The sequence below is a fragment of the Ovis canadensis genome, chromosome 10 (genome assembly GCF_042477335.2).
Source record: "Ovis canadensis isolate MfBH-ARS-UI-01 breed Bighorn chromosome 10, ARS-UI_OviCan_v2, whole genome shotgun sequence".
NCBI lineage: Eukaryota > Metazoa > Chordata > Mammalia > Artiodactyla > Bovidae > Ovis > Ovis canadensis.
In genome coordinates, this window is record NC_091254.1 from 85,697,084 (window position 1) to 85,716,495 (window position 19,412).

Below are 19,412 nucleotides of genomic sequence, written 5' to 3' on the forward strand. Positions count from 1 at the left end.
GAAAAGGAGTACGTCAAGGCTGTATATTGTCACCCTGCTTATTTAACTTATATGCAGAGAACATCATGAGAAATGCTGGACTGGAAGAAACACAAGCTGGAATCAAAATTGCCAGGAGAAATATCAATAACTTCAGATATGCAGATGACACCACCCTTATGGCAGAAAGTGAAGAGGAACTAAAAAGCCTCTTGATGAAAGTGAAAGAGGAGAGTGAAAATGTTGGCTTAAAGCTCAACTTTCAGAAAAAAAGCAAAGATCATGGTATCTTATCCCATCACTTCATGGGAAATAGATGGGAAAACAGTGAAAACAGTATCCGACTTTATTCTTTTGGGCTCCAAAATCACTGCAGATGGTGACTGCAGCCACGAAATTAAAAGACGTGTACTCCTTGGAAGAAAAGTTATGACCAACCTAGATAGCATATTGAAAAGTAGAAACATTACTTGCCAACAAAGGTCTGCCTAGTCAAGGCTATGGTTTTTCCAGTAGTCATGTATGGATGTGAGAGTTGGACTGTGAAGAAGGCTGAGCACTTAAGAACTGATGCTTTTGAACTGTGGTGCTGGAGAAGACTCTTGAGAGTCCCTTGGACTGCAAGGGGATCTAGCCAGTCCATTCTGAAGGAGATCAGCCCTGGGATTTCGTTGGAGGGAATGAAGCTGAAGCTGAAACTCCAGTACTTTGGCCACCTCATGCGAAGAGTTGACTCATTGGAAAAGACTCTGATGCTGAGAGGGATTGGGGGCAAGGGGAGAAGGGGACAACAGAGGATGAGATGGCTGGATGGCATCACTGACTCGATGGACATGAGTCTGAGTGAACTCTGGGAGGTGGTGATGGACAGGGAGGCCTGGCGTGCTGCGATTCATGGGGTTGGAAAGAGTCAGACACGACTGAGCGACTGAACTGAACTGAACTGAATCTTTTCCTTTCCTTGTCATTTTTGGTAACTTCAGTAGGAGAAAAATTGTTTCTTTTCCTTTTACAATAGTTCCAACATGATAAAATATTTTTAAGAAAAGTATTATACAGTAGATACTCTGTGTTAGGAAATGTGTCATGAGCAAGACAAAATGGTCCCTGTCCTCATGGTGCTCACATGTGCTTCCTTGTGCTAAAATGCAAAGTCGCAGCTGACTTGCCACCAGCTCTATTTGCTTTAAGAACCACACCAACTCACAGTTGCCATAACATTCAATTATCTAATGTTGACTTTTGAGAAATTCCAGAAGTCAGAGTCTGCAGAATTTCAAGGGTCTTGTTAATTATGGCATAAATGGAAGCCAGACTTCACTGCCATCCCAACCTGAAAGCCCCGGTACTCACTTGTACATTCCAGGCGTTTTACATCTCGTGACGTCCTTAAGAAATACCACCGGAGAACAAAGAAAATGATGCCAAGGGGAATCACCAGTATAGCAATCCAAGGAATCACAGCCACCATCACGCCCACCACACCAATCACAAGAAGAAATGTCTGAAATAGCAAAAATAGATACAGAGGCCTCCTTTGAAGGGTACTTTTCAAAGATAAACTTTAATGATTCATTCTGTTGGGATTAAACTCCTTTCCTCAAAAAGACTTGTTGGGACAGCAGAGAATGCTTTCCCTTCCAAAGAAATAAAATTATGGTGATCCTTATGATATTTAGTACATGTGCCAAACACTCTGATAAGAACTTTATAAGTATCAGCCCTTGTGATACACTCAGTAGCCCCATTAGGCAGGCATTACTGCTTTTAACAGATGAGAATATTTGAGGCTCAGAGAGTAGGAGCTCAATCCCAAAACTATCAGGAGTCAGCATGTGTTACTAGAAGATGAGTGAGCAGGCATCACAGGTGAGGAATCCAGATGCCTCAGCTATGCTGCAGGGAGAGAGAAGCAGTTAATTACAAATAATTCACTGTCCAGAAAAGTAGGACAAAATTTAAATGGTGACCTTTGGATGTAGGAATTCCTCTTTCTAGATTTTCTATCCATAGTTAATATTTACTGAGTGTTGACTGTGTACAGAGCTATACCTTCAAAACTTCACATGTATTAACTCATTAAATCTCATAATAGCTCTCTTTAGTAACAGTGTTGGGAGAAGGCAATGGCACCCCACTCCAGTACTCTTGCCTGGAAAATCCCATGGATGGAGGAGCCTAGTTGGCTGCAGTCTATGGGGTCGCTAAGAGTCGGACACGACTGAGGGACTTCACTTTCACTTTTCACTTTCATGCATTGGAGAAGGAAATGGCAACCCAGTCCAGTATTCTTGCCTGGAGAATCCCAGGGACGGGGGAGCCTGGTGGGCTGCCATCTATGGGGTCGCACAGAGTCGGACACGACTGAAGCGACTTAGCAGCAGTAACAGTGTTGTCTCATTTTACAGATGGAGAGAGTGAGGTACAGGGAAAGGAACAGCAACTTGATGGATACTGCAAAGCCTAAGTCATGAGAAGCCCATGGCATGAGTCTTTATGATATATTTAAACTTGTCCCCAGTATACAGCCATCTTTCTATCATTATAGTAAGTATTTAAAGTGCCTATTCCAAAGGTAAAGGTTGTAACAACAGCAGACCCCATTTACCAGGTGCTTACTGTATGTAAGACACTGTGCTGAGTTCCATGAACATTCTCTTAATCATGACATTATCCTGTGAAATTATTCTATCTTGGGAAATGATCTTGGTCAAAAAAAGACAGCAGGTAGAAGAGAAAACAAAATCATTGGTTGATGCTGATTTAAGCATCCATCTTTATCAGGAAAAGTATGATACCCTTACTTTTTAAGAATGCAATCAATATTTAGTGTTTGCTTGCTACGACAATGGGGTGGGGTGGTGGGGATGTGCAGATTCAGTCTGGGCCAAGGCCTCCGAAGTTTATAATCTCAGGTGGATACAAATTCATGGTGATCTGCACAAGGCAGAGAGTGCTGGAGAAACACAGAGAAGAATTCAAGAACATTTGTAGGCAATTCTAAGAGACTTATGGCTGAATTTTACAGGTTGGTGTAACAAATAGAAAGAATGGCAAGAATAACTTGCAGGCAGTAACTACAATTGATGGAAATTTTGACCAAAAAGGAGCTCAGATGAGAAGTTAAGATGCCTGTCTGAGTTAACACTGGTTGTTCTGTGTCCTCTCAGCACCAGCACCTGCATCCCATACTCACCACCCCAGGGCCTCCCCACCTTGTCACCCAGGGCAGCTGGCCCAGGTGCATCTCTGAAGGATGGGTTAGGAGAGAAATGTCTATATCACAGAGACTCAGGTTATCATTTCACTGCTCTTCCTGATCAGCTTTTTCAGAGGATCTGCACAACCATATTGTGAATCAGAAAAGTAAGAACTTCATTTTAATTAACAGATATGGCATAAAGATGGGAGGGAGGTGATTGTTCTAAGTTATCCCAGGAAGGACTGCAGGTCAAGGAGAAAGACAGGAGCAATTTGTACTCAGGGAATCCTAGAGCCACAGCCACAGGTAGGAGGAGCCTGGAAGGAGGAGAAAACGACCAGAGCTGTGACTCTGTGTCCAGGAGCCCTTGGGAACCAAACTCTATTATCTGGATGGAGACCCATGTGTTTTTCCTATTTCTCCCACATCTGCTGTGGTATCAAAATAAACCCCAGAGTGAAGAGGATGGGATTTTGAAGCAATACATTCCAGTCATAACTGGAAAAAAATAGGCCTGACTGACCTCTCTCCTATTAGACCTACAGATAAACAATGCTTATAGCCACTGCATTAAGTATGCATTCCACTTGCTACAACTTTCATGTTCATGGGGAGTGGTCCTACGAGCTTCTTCTATGTCTGGTCTTAAGCCACTTGGCTTGACATTGTTGGTTGTCAAAAAACCTGCCAAAATGTCAATAAAAAATCCAAATTACAGTTTCTTAGCAGATTCACATCATTTGATGGGCAACATTCATCAGTTTCAATAATCAGATTTGCCCCAAATGAGGGCCTTTTAAAACTAACCCAGCCTGGCAGATAACCTGGGAAGCAGAGGTAAAATCAAAATGAAGGGCTTCACATGAACTGAGCCAATGCATTTTCCTTAGGTACCCATTGAAGACCCATTATTAATGCTCTCAGAGCTCTGAAGTGAGCTTATAGCCTTCATATTTCATGCCCTAAATTCTGGAACAATTCAAAGAGGATGTCTCTAACATCTACTTGTAGGTAATACTATAGCCACCCTCATTGTAACTTGAATATTTTCATATATAAAAATATATGGGTTTACAGTTAGATGTATATTCATTTGTGAATCTTTTATTGCCAGCTATCTCAAACCTTTCATAGAATTTGGCAGAAAATGAAAATAGTATGTAAGCAAAAAGTCATTTGAAGAAGGAAACAACATATTCGGGTGTGCAATACACATATCCCTACCTTAAAGCCAATCTCATTTGTTTCTCCTACATTCCCAAGAATTTCAAAAAGCCTAGTTCAAGCTATACACATAATCTGCCCCTCCTATCTGAATGGATTTCAGGCCTATCTGATGACCCATATTACCACGGCCAGTGTTTCTGTACCTCTGTCACACTGGCACAGAGACAATGACGGTTCTATAGAAAGAAACATATTGTCACAAAAGCAAGTGACTCAAGTCCTGATGTCCTCCCAAATAAGAAGAATCATTATTTTTATATATTTCCCATTTGGAGCACACATTTGGGAAATTCTATTCAAAGTCTATTAATTCACATGAACAACAACAACAACAACAACAACAAATCTTAGATGAAATCTTTCACTTGAGAGAATATGGTGATTTTTCTCAATTCAAAAAAATTCTTTACTTTGTGGAGAATGACAGCCTACACCTGGAGGGGATATTCCACTAGCCCAGTATTGTGCTGAGTCAGGGTTTAGGACAAACTTTCCTGAATATTAACAGGGAGCATAAGACTCTACACCTACTCTCAATCTTAGTAAAATCTGGGCTATACCAACAATATAAAAAGATGGTAAAGACAATTAAATGAGATCATACACATAAAGTGCTAGCCATTTCATGCATAATTCTAACTCCATCATAACCACCCTTCAGTGTGCTCCAGGTGCCAGCAGTCAGAGGAGGAGGGATGAGGTAATTACAGATTTATGAGCCCAGAGAATCTTTTATTTTTTAATTTTAATTTCTTTTAATTAATTAGGCTATCTTAATTGGAGGCTAATTACTTTATAATACCATGGTGGCTTTTGTCATATGTTGACATGTATCAGCCACGGGTGTATATGTGTCCCCCATCCCAAACCCCCCTCCCACCTCCCATCCCGTCCTATCCCTCTGAGTTGTCCCAGTGCACCAGTTTTGAGTGTTCTGTTTCATGCATCGAACTTGAACTCATCATTTAAGAATTTCATGAGGTTGGGCCCTAACAGGCTACTCATTCTAACCACTAGAACAGTTTAGTATTATCCAAGGACATATCAGAGAAGGTACAACTTTTCCTAGATGTGATGATAAGGTCACATTTACCAAAGTGCCTGCGGCAATTCTTTGGTCACAGCGAAAATCATATCTGAGGTCTATTTTGTTTGAAGATGCACTTTTAAAATAATATGACCAACAAACTTAATGCCTACTACAATTTTTATCCTTTCTGTATTATCTTCCCAACTCTAAGCCTTCCAAAGATTGACAAATTTAGGGACATGGCAGTAAGTAACGTTTTTTGAGATTTTGTTTTTCCAAATATTTTAAAAAGATGTTTCTTTTCTTATTCTGTATCTTCTCTCTGTTTCAAGTTATCCTTTTTCTTAGTGAAGACTTACCGTTTTGAAACTCATGACCATTTATGGGAGACTAAGGGAAAAAGTAAAGGACCTCTGAATGAACGAAACCAAACCAGATTATTCAATATAGTCCAAAGAGAAGACCAATCTGACATTTTCTATTTCATGCACCATGAACAGGTATATTGATACCAGCAGAAGAATAAAAGTTGTTTTTTTGTAAACTCAGGAAATTCAACTGTGTCCACTCCAGCTGGGCTTTCTTGGTGGAAGCAAGCAGCCTGGTTAGGATGTCAGGATGACTAAGGCAGAAGACAGGTCACCACCACCTATGGAAGGAACTCCCACGAGCACCTTTCATCCTCTGAAAGGATGCTGTGCTGTGAGCTGTATATGACAAACCGCACTGGCATCTAAATAAATTATAAATGAAATATACAAAAAAAAAAGCAGCAAAGAAAAGAAAATAATGCTTGTGAAAATGTTAATGGGTTTGTTTAGGAGACTGTTCAACAACAACAACAACAAAAATAAACTTGAAAAATAAGACTTTGCTTTACTGCTAGAGGTCATGACAAGTTTTTCAATAACACAGAAGTTCCACAATTGTCTAGATCTAGCCAACCAACAAAGAAATGATGGTTACGCCATGCTCTCAATTACCAATAATGGATGACATTTCATAAGACTTGTCATGAGCCCCAATCTCAAGTATTTCACAGGCTTTATATAATCTCATTCTCACATCAATATGAGGAGGGATTATGTTCTCCATTTACCAAACAGGAAACTGATGCACAGAGAGGCTTATCAATTTGCCCAAATTCAAACAATTTAGTCATGATGACCCCAAGCCTTGAGAAACCTGTATACAGGTCAGGAAGCAACAGTTAGACATGGAACAACAGACTGGTTTCTGATACAAAAGGAATACATCAAGGCTGTATATTGTCACCCTACTTATTTAACTTATATGCAGAGTACCCCATCAGAAACACTGGGCTGGAGGAAGCAGAAGCTGGAATCAAGATTGCTGGGAGAAATATCAATAACCTCAGAGATGCAGATGACACCACCCTTATGGCAGAAAGTGAAGAAGAACTAAGGAGCCTCTTGATGAAAGTGAAAGAGGAGAGTGGAAAAAGTTGGCTTAAAGCTCAACATTCAGAAAACTAAGATCATGGCATCCAGTCCCATCACTTCATGGCAAATAGATGGAGCAACAGTAGAAACAGTGGCTGACTTTATTTTTCTGGGATCCAAAATCACTGTGGATGGTGATTGTAGCCATGAAATTAAAAGACGCTTGCTCCTTGGAAGGAAAGTTATGACCAACCTAGATAGCATATTCAAAAGCAGAGACATTACTTTGTCAACAAAGGTCTGTCTGGTCAACGCTATGGTTTTTCCAGTAGTCATGTATGGATATGAGAGTTGGACTGTGAAGAAAGCTGAGTGCTGAAGAATTGATGTTTTTGAACTGTGATGTTGGAGAAGACTCTTGAGAGTCCCTTGGACTGCAAGGAGATCCAACCAGTCCATCCTAAAGGAGACTAGTCCTGGGTGTTCATTGGAAGGACTGATGCTGAAGCTGAAACTCCAATACTTTGGCCACTTGATGCAGAGAGCTGACTCATTTGAAAAGACCCTGATGCTGAGAAAGATTGAGGACAGTAGGAGAAGGGGACAACAGAGGGTGAGATGGTTGGATGGCATCACCAACACAATGGACATGGGTTTGGTTGGACTCCAGGAGTTGGTGATGGACAGGGAGGGCTGGAGTGCTGTGGTTTATGGGGTCACAAAGAGTCAGACACGACTGAGTGACTGAACTGAACTGAACCAAATTTTTCTTTTAATTTCTGATACTGTATCACATATAGAGATAAAATGAACATTTTAAAAATTAATATCTAAATATATTCCTCTTTTATATATTTCCCCTTCTGTCTGCATTTTCTAATACTGTTGGGTTTCTTGTGGTAATATCTGGTCTCTTCCATGAGGGGACCAGTTCTAGATTCCCAGCTAATTAGGGAATAACAGCCTGCTCAGTTCAGAAAGCAGAATGATCATTTTAAAGTGCTTGCTGGGCTTCCCTGGTGGCTCAGTGGCAAAGAATCTGCCTGCCAATGCCGGAAATGTGGGTTTGATCACTGGATTGGGAAGATCCTCTGGAGAAGGAAATGGCAAATCACTCCAGTATTCTTGCCTGGGAAATCTCATGGATAGAGGAGCCTGGAGGGTTACAGTCCATGGGGTTGCAAAGAGGAGAACACAACTTAGCAACTCAACAGCAACAGCAGCAGTGCATTCTGTTCATAGTTTTTCAGGCACTCTGTCTACCAGATCTAATCCCTTGAATCTATTCATCACCTCCATTGCATAAGCATAAGGGATTTGATTTATGTCAAATCTGAATGGCCTAGTGGTTTTCCCTACTCTGTTCAATTTAAGTCTGAATTTACATTAACGATTGTCAGGAACATTTAACAGGAAGATTCCTATGTGCTGTTTCTCATAAATCTGTTACTTATCAGTTTCTGGCAACAGAAATGAGTGGAATGCCACACCACTCCCAGGACTGAGATCATAGGATGAGACACACATGCATGAATCTCCTTCAGTGAACATTCTTCTTATGACAAAACTGCTTAGTCTTGATCCTCTTTCTTGAGATATGGATTGTCTCCTGACCTTATGACCATTGTTAATCCCTTGTTCCCTTGTTAAAGGTTGCTGTGTGTTTGGTTTTCTGATCTTTATCATCATCGAAAGAAATTCCTTGTATAACAGCCTATATATATATACTCACAGAAAGATTATTAAAGCACCCCTGCTCCACCAGAGGCTTAGGTCCTCTTGTCTTTCTCCCCCTCCCTCTCCCCCTCCCTCCCTCCCTCCCTCCCTCCATCCCTCCCTCCCTCCCTCCCTCCCTCTCCCTCCCTCCCTCCCTCTCCCCCCCCACCCCCCCTCCCTCCCTCCCTCCCTCCCTCTCCCCCTCCCTCCCTCTCCCTCCCTCCCTCCCTCTCCCCCTCCCTCCCTCCCTCCCTCCCTCCCTCCCTCCCTCTCCCCCTCCCTCCCTCCCTGGCTAACTCTGGAGCATGGAAACCCACCAAGCTCACTCTCCTGCCTGGGCTTTCAAGACCTCCTCAAGAGGGAGCCCTGTGCCTTCGTGAGCAGTGCAAGCCCTGTTCTAGGCTTGTCACAAAGAGCTAGGGTTTTATTGGTTCTCTGCATAAACCAGGGAATATTAGTTTCTTTCTCTCTTTCACTTTCTTATTGCTGACTCCGGACCACCAGGTTCTGGTCCATTAAAGGACCGCAACAAGGAGCTGATGATCAGAGCCAAAGTCAGCTCCAGGTTTTTTTTTTTTTTTTTTTTTTTTTTTTTTTTTTTGCTGACTGTATAGAGCTTCTCCATTTTCAGCTGAAAAGGACATAATCAATTTGACTTTGGTGTTGATCATTTGGTGATGTCCATGTGTAGAAGTGTCCTTTGTGTTGCTGGAAGACAGTGTTTGCTATAAGCAGTATGTTATTTTGACAAAACTCTGTTAGTCTTTGCCCTGCTTCACTTTGTACTCCAAAAGCCAAACTTGCCTGTTACCCCAGGTATCACCTGATTTCCTACTTTTGCATTATAATTCCTTATGATGAAAAGGACATGTTTTTTTGATATTAGTTTTAGAAGTTGTTGTAGGTCTTCACAGACCTCAGGTACCTCAGCTTCTTTGGCATCAGTAGTTGGGACATGGACATATATTACTGTGATGTTGAATGGTTTGCCTTGGAAGAGAACTGAGATCATTCTGTCATTTTTGAGTTTGTACCCAAGGACTGCATTTCAGACTCTTTTGTTAACTATGAGAGCTTCTTAATTTCTTCCAAGGGATTCTTGCCCATAGAAATAGATACAATGGTCGTCTGAATGAAATTTGCCCATTCCTGTCCATTTTAGTTCACTGATTCCTAAGATGCCAACATTCACCCTTGTTATCTCCTGCTTAACCACATTCAATTTACATTGATTCATGGACCTAACATTCCAGGTCCCTATGCAATATCATTCTTTACAGCATTGGACTTTACTTTTACCAACAGACACATCCGCAACTGAGTGTCATTTCTAATTTGGCCCAGCTGCTTCATTCTTTCTGGAGCTGTTAGCAATTACCCTATGCTCTTCCCCAGTAGCATATTGGATACTTTCCAACTTGGAAGGCTCATCTTCCAGTGTCATATATTTTTTGCCTTTTCATACTGTTTACGGGGCTCTCACAGCAAGAATACCAGAGTGGTTTATCATTTTCTCCTCCAGTGGACCATGTTTTGTCAGAACTCTCCACTATGACTTTTCTGTCTTGGGTGGCCCTGAATGGCATGGCTCATAGTTTCACTGAGTTACAAAAGTCCCTCCACCAGGACAAGGCTGTGATCCATGAAAGGGGAAAGGACATGAAGATTCAGTTATTTAAGCTCAGCCAAGCTGTTGATTTGTTGTTGTTGTTGTTTTCTCTTCCTGATTGAGGTGTTTGTGAGGAAGAAAGGTTTGGTAATTCAGTTTTCCTCAATAAATTAAAACATTTTGCTGAGGGCAGCTGTGTGCAACTTCTGATGCTCAGAGAAGTCCTTTTTTAAAAAAAATTTTAATAAGTGATATTTTTTGGTATTTTTAGATTTATTTTGAATTGAAGGATAATTAAAATGCCTAAATTTAACTTCCACATCTTACCTTCATTTTCACTTGTTTTATTCGTAGGAAGACTTCTTGGAGGTGATAATTTCAATGACAAAAACAGTGCATAATTGAGACCCCTTGCTCAATGTTATTTGGGACTTTGGAAAATTTTATGAAAATTATGTTACTTTGAAATATTTAGTGCCCAATGGTCAGTTTTGAAAACAACTGATTTGTATTCTATGAGTCTACATAAGAAAGTGTCCCTTAAAATCTTCCAGAATTACAAACCTAGAATCTTTGTAATACAAACTCATGAGATTATATTTATGGGCCTAGAAACTGTGTCTGACAATAAGTTTAATACAACATAATGCTAGTGTCATCAGACAACTTTTCTCACTTAAAAATACATATGGTGTTTTAAAAATAACTATGCATTACTTGGACTGCAAGAAGATCCAACCAGTCCATCCTAAAGGAGTTCAGTCCTCGGTGTTCATTTGAAGGACTGATGCTGAAGCTGAAACTCCAATACTTAGGCCACCTGATGCAAAGACCTGACTCATTTGAAAAGACCCTGATGCTGGGAAAGATTGAGGGCAAGAGGAGAAGGGGAAAACAGAGGATGAGATGGTTGGATGGCATCACTGACTCAATGGACATGGGTTTGGGTGGACTCTGGGAGTTGGTGATGAACAGGGAGGGCTGGCGTGCTACAGTTCACGGGGTCGCAAAGAGCCAGACATGACTGAGTGACTGAACTGAACTGAAGATAACAGGGCACATCACCAGGCTGAAAGCCTACCCTCAGCCCCTGTGAGAAGGCCTTAAGAAATAGACTCTATGCTCTTCCTTGTGAGAACTCTGACAGGACTGTTTCATTACCTGTATGAAATCTTGAAGTATTAGGGGCAGCAAGTCATCCATATGTCCAATGTCTTTGGAGAAACGATTTAAAATCCTTCCTGCAAGAACAGGATACAAGAAAATATTCATTTCCTCAGATAGCCTTAAGAGAAACAATTCATGAACAAATCACAACAATATTTTTAAAGCACATATATTTAGGGACTTCCTTGGTGATACAGTAGATAAGAATCTGCTTGCCAATGCAGGGAACATTACAAATTCTACTTTTGAAAATAAAAGATAGGAAAGAGTTCAATTTAACATTCCACTAAAAAAGTAAATAATTTACAGCCCCTAAGCCTTTTGGGCAAAGCAGGCCTATCTTTGCAATATTTATTTGGGCTTCTATTTTCTTGAAGGAATGAAGTCATGCTAGACAGGAAGGGGACACAAGATAAATATTGGTGTGTTGGCTGCTCTAAGATTAGTGGCCTTCGGGATTTAAACTTGATCCCAAATCCTTGAATAATAAGTACATCAGCATTTGGAGAAGCCTACAGGTCTTGAATATAAAGAGCCTGCTTAACTCTGGTCGTGAACACTCAGAGGCTGAGAACAGAAATTCAGTCCCACTTAATGCTCCCAACTTTAGTTTTCACGTTAACTGGCAAAGTGGAGCAACTTCACAGCCATAATAGCATGGACTCCTCCAATCACTTCCTCACTCTGGCTTCATAATAAGATGAGATCTGTGTGAGCCTCTGCAGTTTACCATCCTGTGCTCTGCTCACTGCCTGGACTAAACAACATGTGCTGAATAAATCTACACAAGATACTGTCCTCACAACAGTCTTGTGAAACAGGAAGGGCAGCAGTCATTCCCATGTCACAGAAGAGAAGTTCCCAGACACCATGCTGTCTTCCTCACTAAGCTTCATTAGGCACTGAGCCTGTGCTAGGTGCTGTGAATTATTAACCTGCTTAATGCCCACAATACCAAGATATTGGTAAGTGTGTGAACAGTATCCTCATTTTACAGGTAAGAAAATCAAGACACAGAGAAATTAAATAACTAGCACATAAGTATTAATATAACTATAACTGGCCATTACTATTAGTAACTAGTAACAGGACTGAACCCAGCCAGCTGATTCCAGAGTCCACGCTTAAGACCGTGACAACATCCTGCCTGGAGATTTGCTTGTCCAGTAGACTCTACCTGCTTTGGCCTCAGTCGCATGACTAGTTGATGACCAGGCTGAGGCTACACTTGTCCTCCCTCCAGTCACATCCCTGCCTTGACAGGCCCTGTCAATCATCACCTGTGAGAAAACAAAGCCACCCTGGGCCTCAGCACAAGTATCACCAACTGAACAGAGTGGGCATGTTCACTAAAGAACTAACTCTTCACAGAAACCCATGTCAGGAAGCTGTCTTCTGAAGCAACACAGGTCAAAGGCCTCAAAGGAAGCAACCACTGGGAAACCACTGTTACTTAATACTGAAGAGCCACCTGCTATGTACCATGAAGTGAAGTGAAGTGAAGTCGCTCAGTCGTGTCTGACTCTTTGCGACCCCATGGACTGTAGCCTATCAGGCTCCTCCATCCATGGGATTTTCCAGGCAAGAGTGCTGGAGTGGATTGCTATTTCCTTCTCCAGGGGATCTTCCCGGACCCAAGGATCAAACCCTGGTCTCCCGCATTGCAGGCAGATGCTTTACCGTCTGAGCCACCAGGGAAGCCCCATAAGACCTCTTAAATGTAACCAAAAGTCCATTATAAAACTAGAGAGTTGATTTTATTGAATACAATGTATATATTTAACTGATCTTGTGTTTTAATCAATTTTCCATTACCATTTAGGTAAACCTCAAAATATGAGCACATGCTAGACCTTTGTGGTCCCAGAAATGAATGAGCAATGAAAAAGGGAAACACATAGCTTGTCTCCTATAGAGATGTTCCTGGAAGAAGGTCCTTCCTAGTTACCTTAACATTATGTAACACAGAAACATTTCAACAACTAGTCAAAAACATGTCAACACATTTGCATCGTATATTGGGTGTTTTATTTGTCTTACAACAAATGTATTCATAAATCACCCTGCAAAGTAAACATTCATTTATTTTTACAGACAAACATAAATTGGAATAAAATCTTGCATGCTCCTATTCAGAATTTTTCTGGTAGGGAAAAATATTAGTGAAGCTTTTCATAGAAAATAATCAACATGTATCTCTTCCATTTTCAAATACCAAATGCAATCAGGAACTAAATGCATTAACAAGACATATTCACTGAGAAACTTGGTGTGTGACTTACCTATTGGATTTCTATAGAAGAACAATACTGGAGCTCTCAAAACAGACCACAAAATTTTGTTATGCAAAGTTTGTGAAGAGTTAACAAGGACGAAGAGTATCAACAGAGACCTTGTGATGCCAAAAAGGATGGTAGAAAAAGTTAAACCTGAAATAAAGAAACATCATTTAGCACAAGATCTCTGCCTTATGTTCAATGATGTTAAAGCATGGAAGACAGTTTATAAAGATACTATGTATTTTATTCTATAAATAAGATTTTATATAAAAATTTACACATGTAGACTATAGAATAAATTTATATATATAAATGCATTTATATATATAAATATACATGTGAAATGGATTGTATAGGAGCTTGATGCTGTCACAAAATACATTTATAAAGAAGAATATAAAAAATCACTATTTTCCTCTCACTAAACAGAAACACGGGGAGGGGGGGAAGTCTTATATAAACTACAGTTTCATTCTAGGCTTTCCTAATTCACTTACAAGTTCTAATAAAAACTCACAAGAAAAATAATTACAGGGCTTCCTTGGTAGTTCAGTGTCTGCCAATGCAGGAGACATGGATTTGATCCCTGACCCAGGTGGATCTCACATGTCTCAGAGCAACTTAATCTGTGCTCCATAACTATTGAGCTTGTGCTCTAGAGCCCAGGAACCACAACTACTAAAGCCCACTGGCTGCAACTACTGAAGTCTACACACCCTAGAGCCTATGCTCTGAAACAGGAGAACCCATGCAATGAGGACCTGCACATCACAATTAGAGTGTAGACTCTGCCCTTGGCAACTAGAGAAAGTCCACACAGCAATGAAGACCCAGCATAGCCAAAACAACAACAACAACAACTTTAGTTATTTAAACACTTTTTAAAAAGAAAAAGAAAGATAATTATGAAAAATAGTTGATCTTCTTTCCTTTGCCACATTTCAAATCCCACTAGTTACATATTCCATAATCAAAGCATACCTCAGTTTTAGATATCAGCATGAGAAGGAAGAGGAACAGGAGAAATGACTTACCATTTCCTTGTAAATAGTAAATTTACATGAAAATTTACTTATGTAAAGTAGCTACTTGAGAATCTACTTTTTAAATATAAATTTATTTATTTTAATTGGAGGTTAATTACTTTACAATATTGTATTGGTTTTGCCATACATCAACATGAATCTGCCATAGGTATACACATGTTCCCCATCCTGAATGCCCCTCCCTCCTCCCTCCCCGTACCATCCCTCTGGGTCGTCCCAGTGCACCAGCCCCAAGCATCCAGTATCAGGCATCAAAACCAGAAAGAGAATCTACTTTTATAGCACAGAGAATTCTACTCAGTGGTGACCCAAATAGGAAGGAAATTTTTAAAAATGGGGACACATGTGTACTGTACATATGATGGCACTTTGTTGTACAGCAAAATCCAACAGATATTGTAAAGCAACTAGACTCCAGTGAAAATTGATAAAAATAAAATAAATAAAAAATATCATAGCTATTTCTAAGTCCAAGTAGTTTTAAAGAGTATGGAAGGACCATATTAAGTTGCAAATCGACAATCTCTTAAATGATTGAATAGCAAGAAACTATTATATTTTGACAAGAGATAATAATAACCTAAATAATAATTATAGATAATCTAAACAAGCAACTAACCTCTCACTATGGGTTTTAAGGAAACACAAAGTATTTGCAAATAAATATAATCATTTAAATTTTTTATCAATGATAAATGAGCATTACTATGCATATAAAACCACATTCAATGTCAGGAGGAGTGACTGAGAGGAGATACTCCACGTTTAAGGTCAGGAGTGGTGCCTGCGCTTTGCTATACCGGCTGTGTGGAGATAGCCCCACATCCAAGGTCAGAGAAACCCCAGTAAGATGGTAGGCACTGGAGCGGCTGTGAGGAGATACCCCACGTCCAAGGGCAAAGGAGCAGCCCCAGTAAGATGGTAGGAGGGGCAAATTCACGATTAGAATCAAACCCCATTCCTGCCAGAGATGCTCAGAGGGCTCAAATGAACCTAGTGTGCACCAGGACCCAGGGTCTCCACAGAGACTGACACAAAACTCTGTTTGAGTGTCTCCTGTGGAGGTATGGGTTGGCAGTGGTCTGTCACAGGGACAGGGGCTCTGGGTTGTGGGTATGGCATAAGTCCTCTTGGAGAAGGTCACCATTAACCCCACCATAGAGCTGCCAGAACTTACACAGGACTGGGAAATAGACTCTTAGAGGATACAGCTGAACTTTGTGCACTAGGACCAAGGAGGAAGGAACAGTGACCCCACAGGAGACTTGCCTGTGTATGCCCAGGAGTCCCCAGCAAAGGAGTGGGTTGGTGGTGGCCTGCTGCAGGGTTAAGGGCATGGTTTGTAGCAGTACATGCATGGGATCTTTTGAGGGAGGTTACCATTATCTTCATTACCTCCACCATAGTTTATTTATTTATTTACTTTTTTTATACTTTGATAGGCATTTTATTTATAAAATTTTTAAAATAAAATTTGCATTTAAACCAATCTAATAAAACATTAACTAGATTTAAACCAACAATGCATAACTAATATATACTAGATTTAAACCATCAGTGAATAACAAAAATATATTAATGTTATGATGATAGCTCATTCATAAAGCCTACAAATACAGCCTTTGAAAAAAGTAGAAGAAAATTTTCATGAAGGTGGAAGAATGAAGTAAAGAAAATGTTTTAGAAGCAGCAGGCATTTCAAGGTCAATAACATTTTTAATCATTCTTACCATAATAGCCACTGCAGAACCAGAAAACATATGTTGTTTACTTCTGTGCTTAAAACTTTCTTCCAAGCAACAAAAGTACTCCTAGTGTGCCAATAAGCAGATGTTAATTAAATAGGATTGGAGAAGTCAATGGCGCCCCACTCCAGTACTCTTGCCTGGAAAATCCCATGGATGGAGGAGCCTGGTAGGCTGCAGTCCATGGGGTCGCTATGAGCTGGACACAACTGAGCAACTACACTTTCACTTTTCACTTTCATGCATTGGAGGAGGAAATGGCAACCCCCTCCAGTGTTGTTGCCTGGAGAATCCCAGGGACGGTGGAGCCTGGTGGGCTAATTTTACTTTACAATACTGTATTGGTTTTACCATACATTGACATGAATCCGCCACGGGTGTACATGAGTTCCCAATCTTGAACCTCCCTCCCACCTCCCTCCCAATATCATCTCTCTGGGTCATCCCAGTGCACCAGCCCCAAACATCTTGTATCCTATATCGAACATAGACTGGCGATTCGTTTCTTACATGATGGTATACATGTTTCAATGCCAGTCTCCCAAAGCATCCAACCCTCTCCCTCTCCCAGAGTACAAAAGTCTGTTCTATACATCTGTGTCTCTTTTGCTGTCTCACATACAGGGTTATCATTACCATCTTTCTAAATTCCATATATATGTGTTAGTATACTGTATTGATGTTTTTCTTTCTGGCTTACTTCACTCTGTATAATCGGCTCCAGTTTCATCCACCTCATTAGAACGGATTCAAATGAATTCTTTTTAATGGCTGAGTAACACTCCATTGTGTATATGTACGACAGCTTTCTTAGGCATTCATCTGCTGATGGACATCTAGGTTGCTTCTATGTCCTGGCTATTATAAACAGTGCTGTGATGAACATTGGGGTACATGTGTCTCTTTCAATTCTGGTTTCCTTGGTGTGTATGCCCAGCGGTAGGATTGCTGGGTCATAAGGCAGTTTAATTTCCAGTTTTTAAAGGAATCTCCACACCGTTCTCCATAGTGGCTGTACTAGTTTGCATTCCCACCAACAGTGTAGGAGGGTTCCCTTTTCTCCACACCCTCTCCAGCATTTATTGCTTGTAAACTTTTGGATCGCAGTCAATCTGACTGGCATGAAATGGTATCTCATTGTAGTCTTGCTTTGCATTTCTCTGATAATGAGTGATGTTGAGCATCTTTTCATGTGTTTGTTAGCCATCCATATGTCTTCTTTGGAGAAATGTCTATTTAGTTATTTGGCCCATTTTTTGATTGGGTCATTTATTTTTCTAGAATTGAGCTGCATAAGTTGCTTGTATATTTTTGAGATTAGTTGCTTGTCAGTTGCTTCATTTGCTATTATTTTCTCCCATTCAGAAGGCTGTCTTTTCACCTTGCTTAGAGTTTCCTTTGTTGTGTAAAAGTTTTTAATTTTAATTAGGTCCCATTTGTTTATTTTTGCTTTTATTTCCAGTATTCTGGGAGGTGGATCATGAAGAATCCTGCTGTGATTTATGTCGGAGAGTGTTTTGCCTATGTTCTCCTCTAGGAGTTTTATAGTTTCTGGTCTTACGTTTAGATCTTTAATCCATTTTGAGTTTATTTTTGTGTATGGTGTTAGAAAGTGATCTAGTTTCATTCTTTTACAAGTGGTTGACCAATTTTCCCAGCACCACTTGTTAAAGAGATTGTCTTTAATCCATTGTATATTCTTGCCTCCTTTGTTGAAGATAAGGTGTCCATAGGTGTGCGGATTTATCTCTGGGCTTTCTATTTTGTTCCATTGATCTATATTTCTGTCTTTGTGCCAGTACCATACTGTCTTGATGACTGTGGCTTTGTAGTAGAGCCTGAAGTCAGGCAGGTTGATTTCTCCAGTTCCATTCTTCTTTCTCAAGGACAACTTCTGAATGCTGGCAGAGGACATCAGGTACCCAGAAAAGCAGATCATTGTCTTCAAAAACAGGTAGGAAAAATACAAAAGACAAAAAAGAGACAAAAGAGGTAGGGAGGGAGCTCCATCCTGGGAAGGAGCTCCGTTCCAGGAAGGGAGTCTTAAAAAGAGAGAAGTTTCCAAACACCAGGAAACACTCTCGCTGCCGAGTCTGTGGTGAGCCTTGGAAGCACAGAGGGCAACATACCAGGGAGGAAAAATAAATAAATAATTAAAACCAACAGATTAGGAGCCCAATGGTAACTCCCCCAGTGGAGAAGCAGCACAGACACCTGCATCTGCCACTAGCAAGCGGGGGCTGGGCAGGGAGGCGTGGGCTGCAGTGCCTTTTAGGAATCAGGACGGAATGCCCCGAGTGTAATCAGAGTGAACTAACTTGGGCTAGCAAACCAGAATGTGGGATAGCTACCACGCAAAAAGCTCTAACGTAAGACACCACCAGGACCACACACAGAACAAAGGATGGAACAGAATTAGCCAGCTGCAGACCATCCCCCTCTGGTGACAGGCAGCCAGAGCCAGAAGGGCCAGAAGGGGGTAATTGCAGCCCCCGAGAGACATTAACTACCAAACAGCAAGCAAGCTTCTTTACTAACTAAGACTTCTTGGGGTTCTGGACAGTCACCATCCGCCTGAGAAGGGGCGCCAGTTGTACACCCAAAAAACTGAGCAGCAGGGATGGGAAAGGCGATAAGTCGCAGTGACAGCGCTCACCAAACACCTGAGCTACTTGGACCTGGGAAGGGCACAAAACGCAGGCCCAACCGAGTCTGCACCTCTGAAAATCCACCATAAAGTGAAGTTGTTCAGTCGTGTCCAACTCTTTGTAACCCCATGGATTATAGCCTACCAGGCTTCTCTATCCACGGGATTTTCCAGGCAAGAGTACTGGAGTGGGTTGCCATTTTCTTCTCCACCATAGTTTGGCCCCAGGTAAATAGCAGGGAGGGAACACAACTCCACCCATCAATAGAAAATTGGATTAAACATTTACTGAGCATGGCCCTGCCCATCAGAACAAGACCCAGGTTCCCCCTCAGTCAGTCTATCCCATCAGGAAGCTTCCA

General features: G+C 41.0%; 1 protein-coding gene across 1 annotated transcript in view; it reads right to left on the bottom strand.

Annotated features, from left to right (window-relative positions):
• The window catches only part of LOC138446799 (ATP-binding cassette sub-family C member 4-like), a 175,207-nt gene that overhangs the window by 74,397 nt on the left and 81,398 nt on the right, over positions 1–19,412 (bottom strand). The window contains 3 exon segments of the mRNA XM_069602131.1: positions 1,333–1,483; positions 11,328–11,407; positions 13,616–13,762. Coding sequence (XP_069458232.1) covers positions 1,333–1,483; positions 11,328–11,407; positions 13,616–13,762 — 378 coding nt within the window.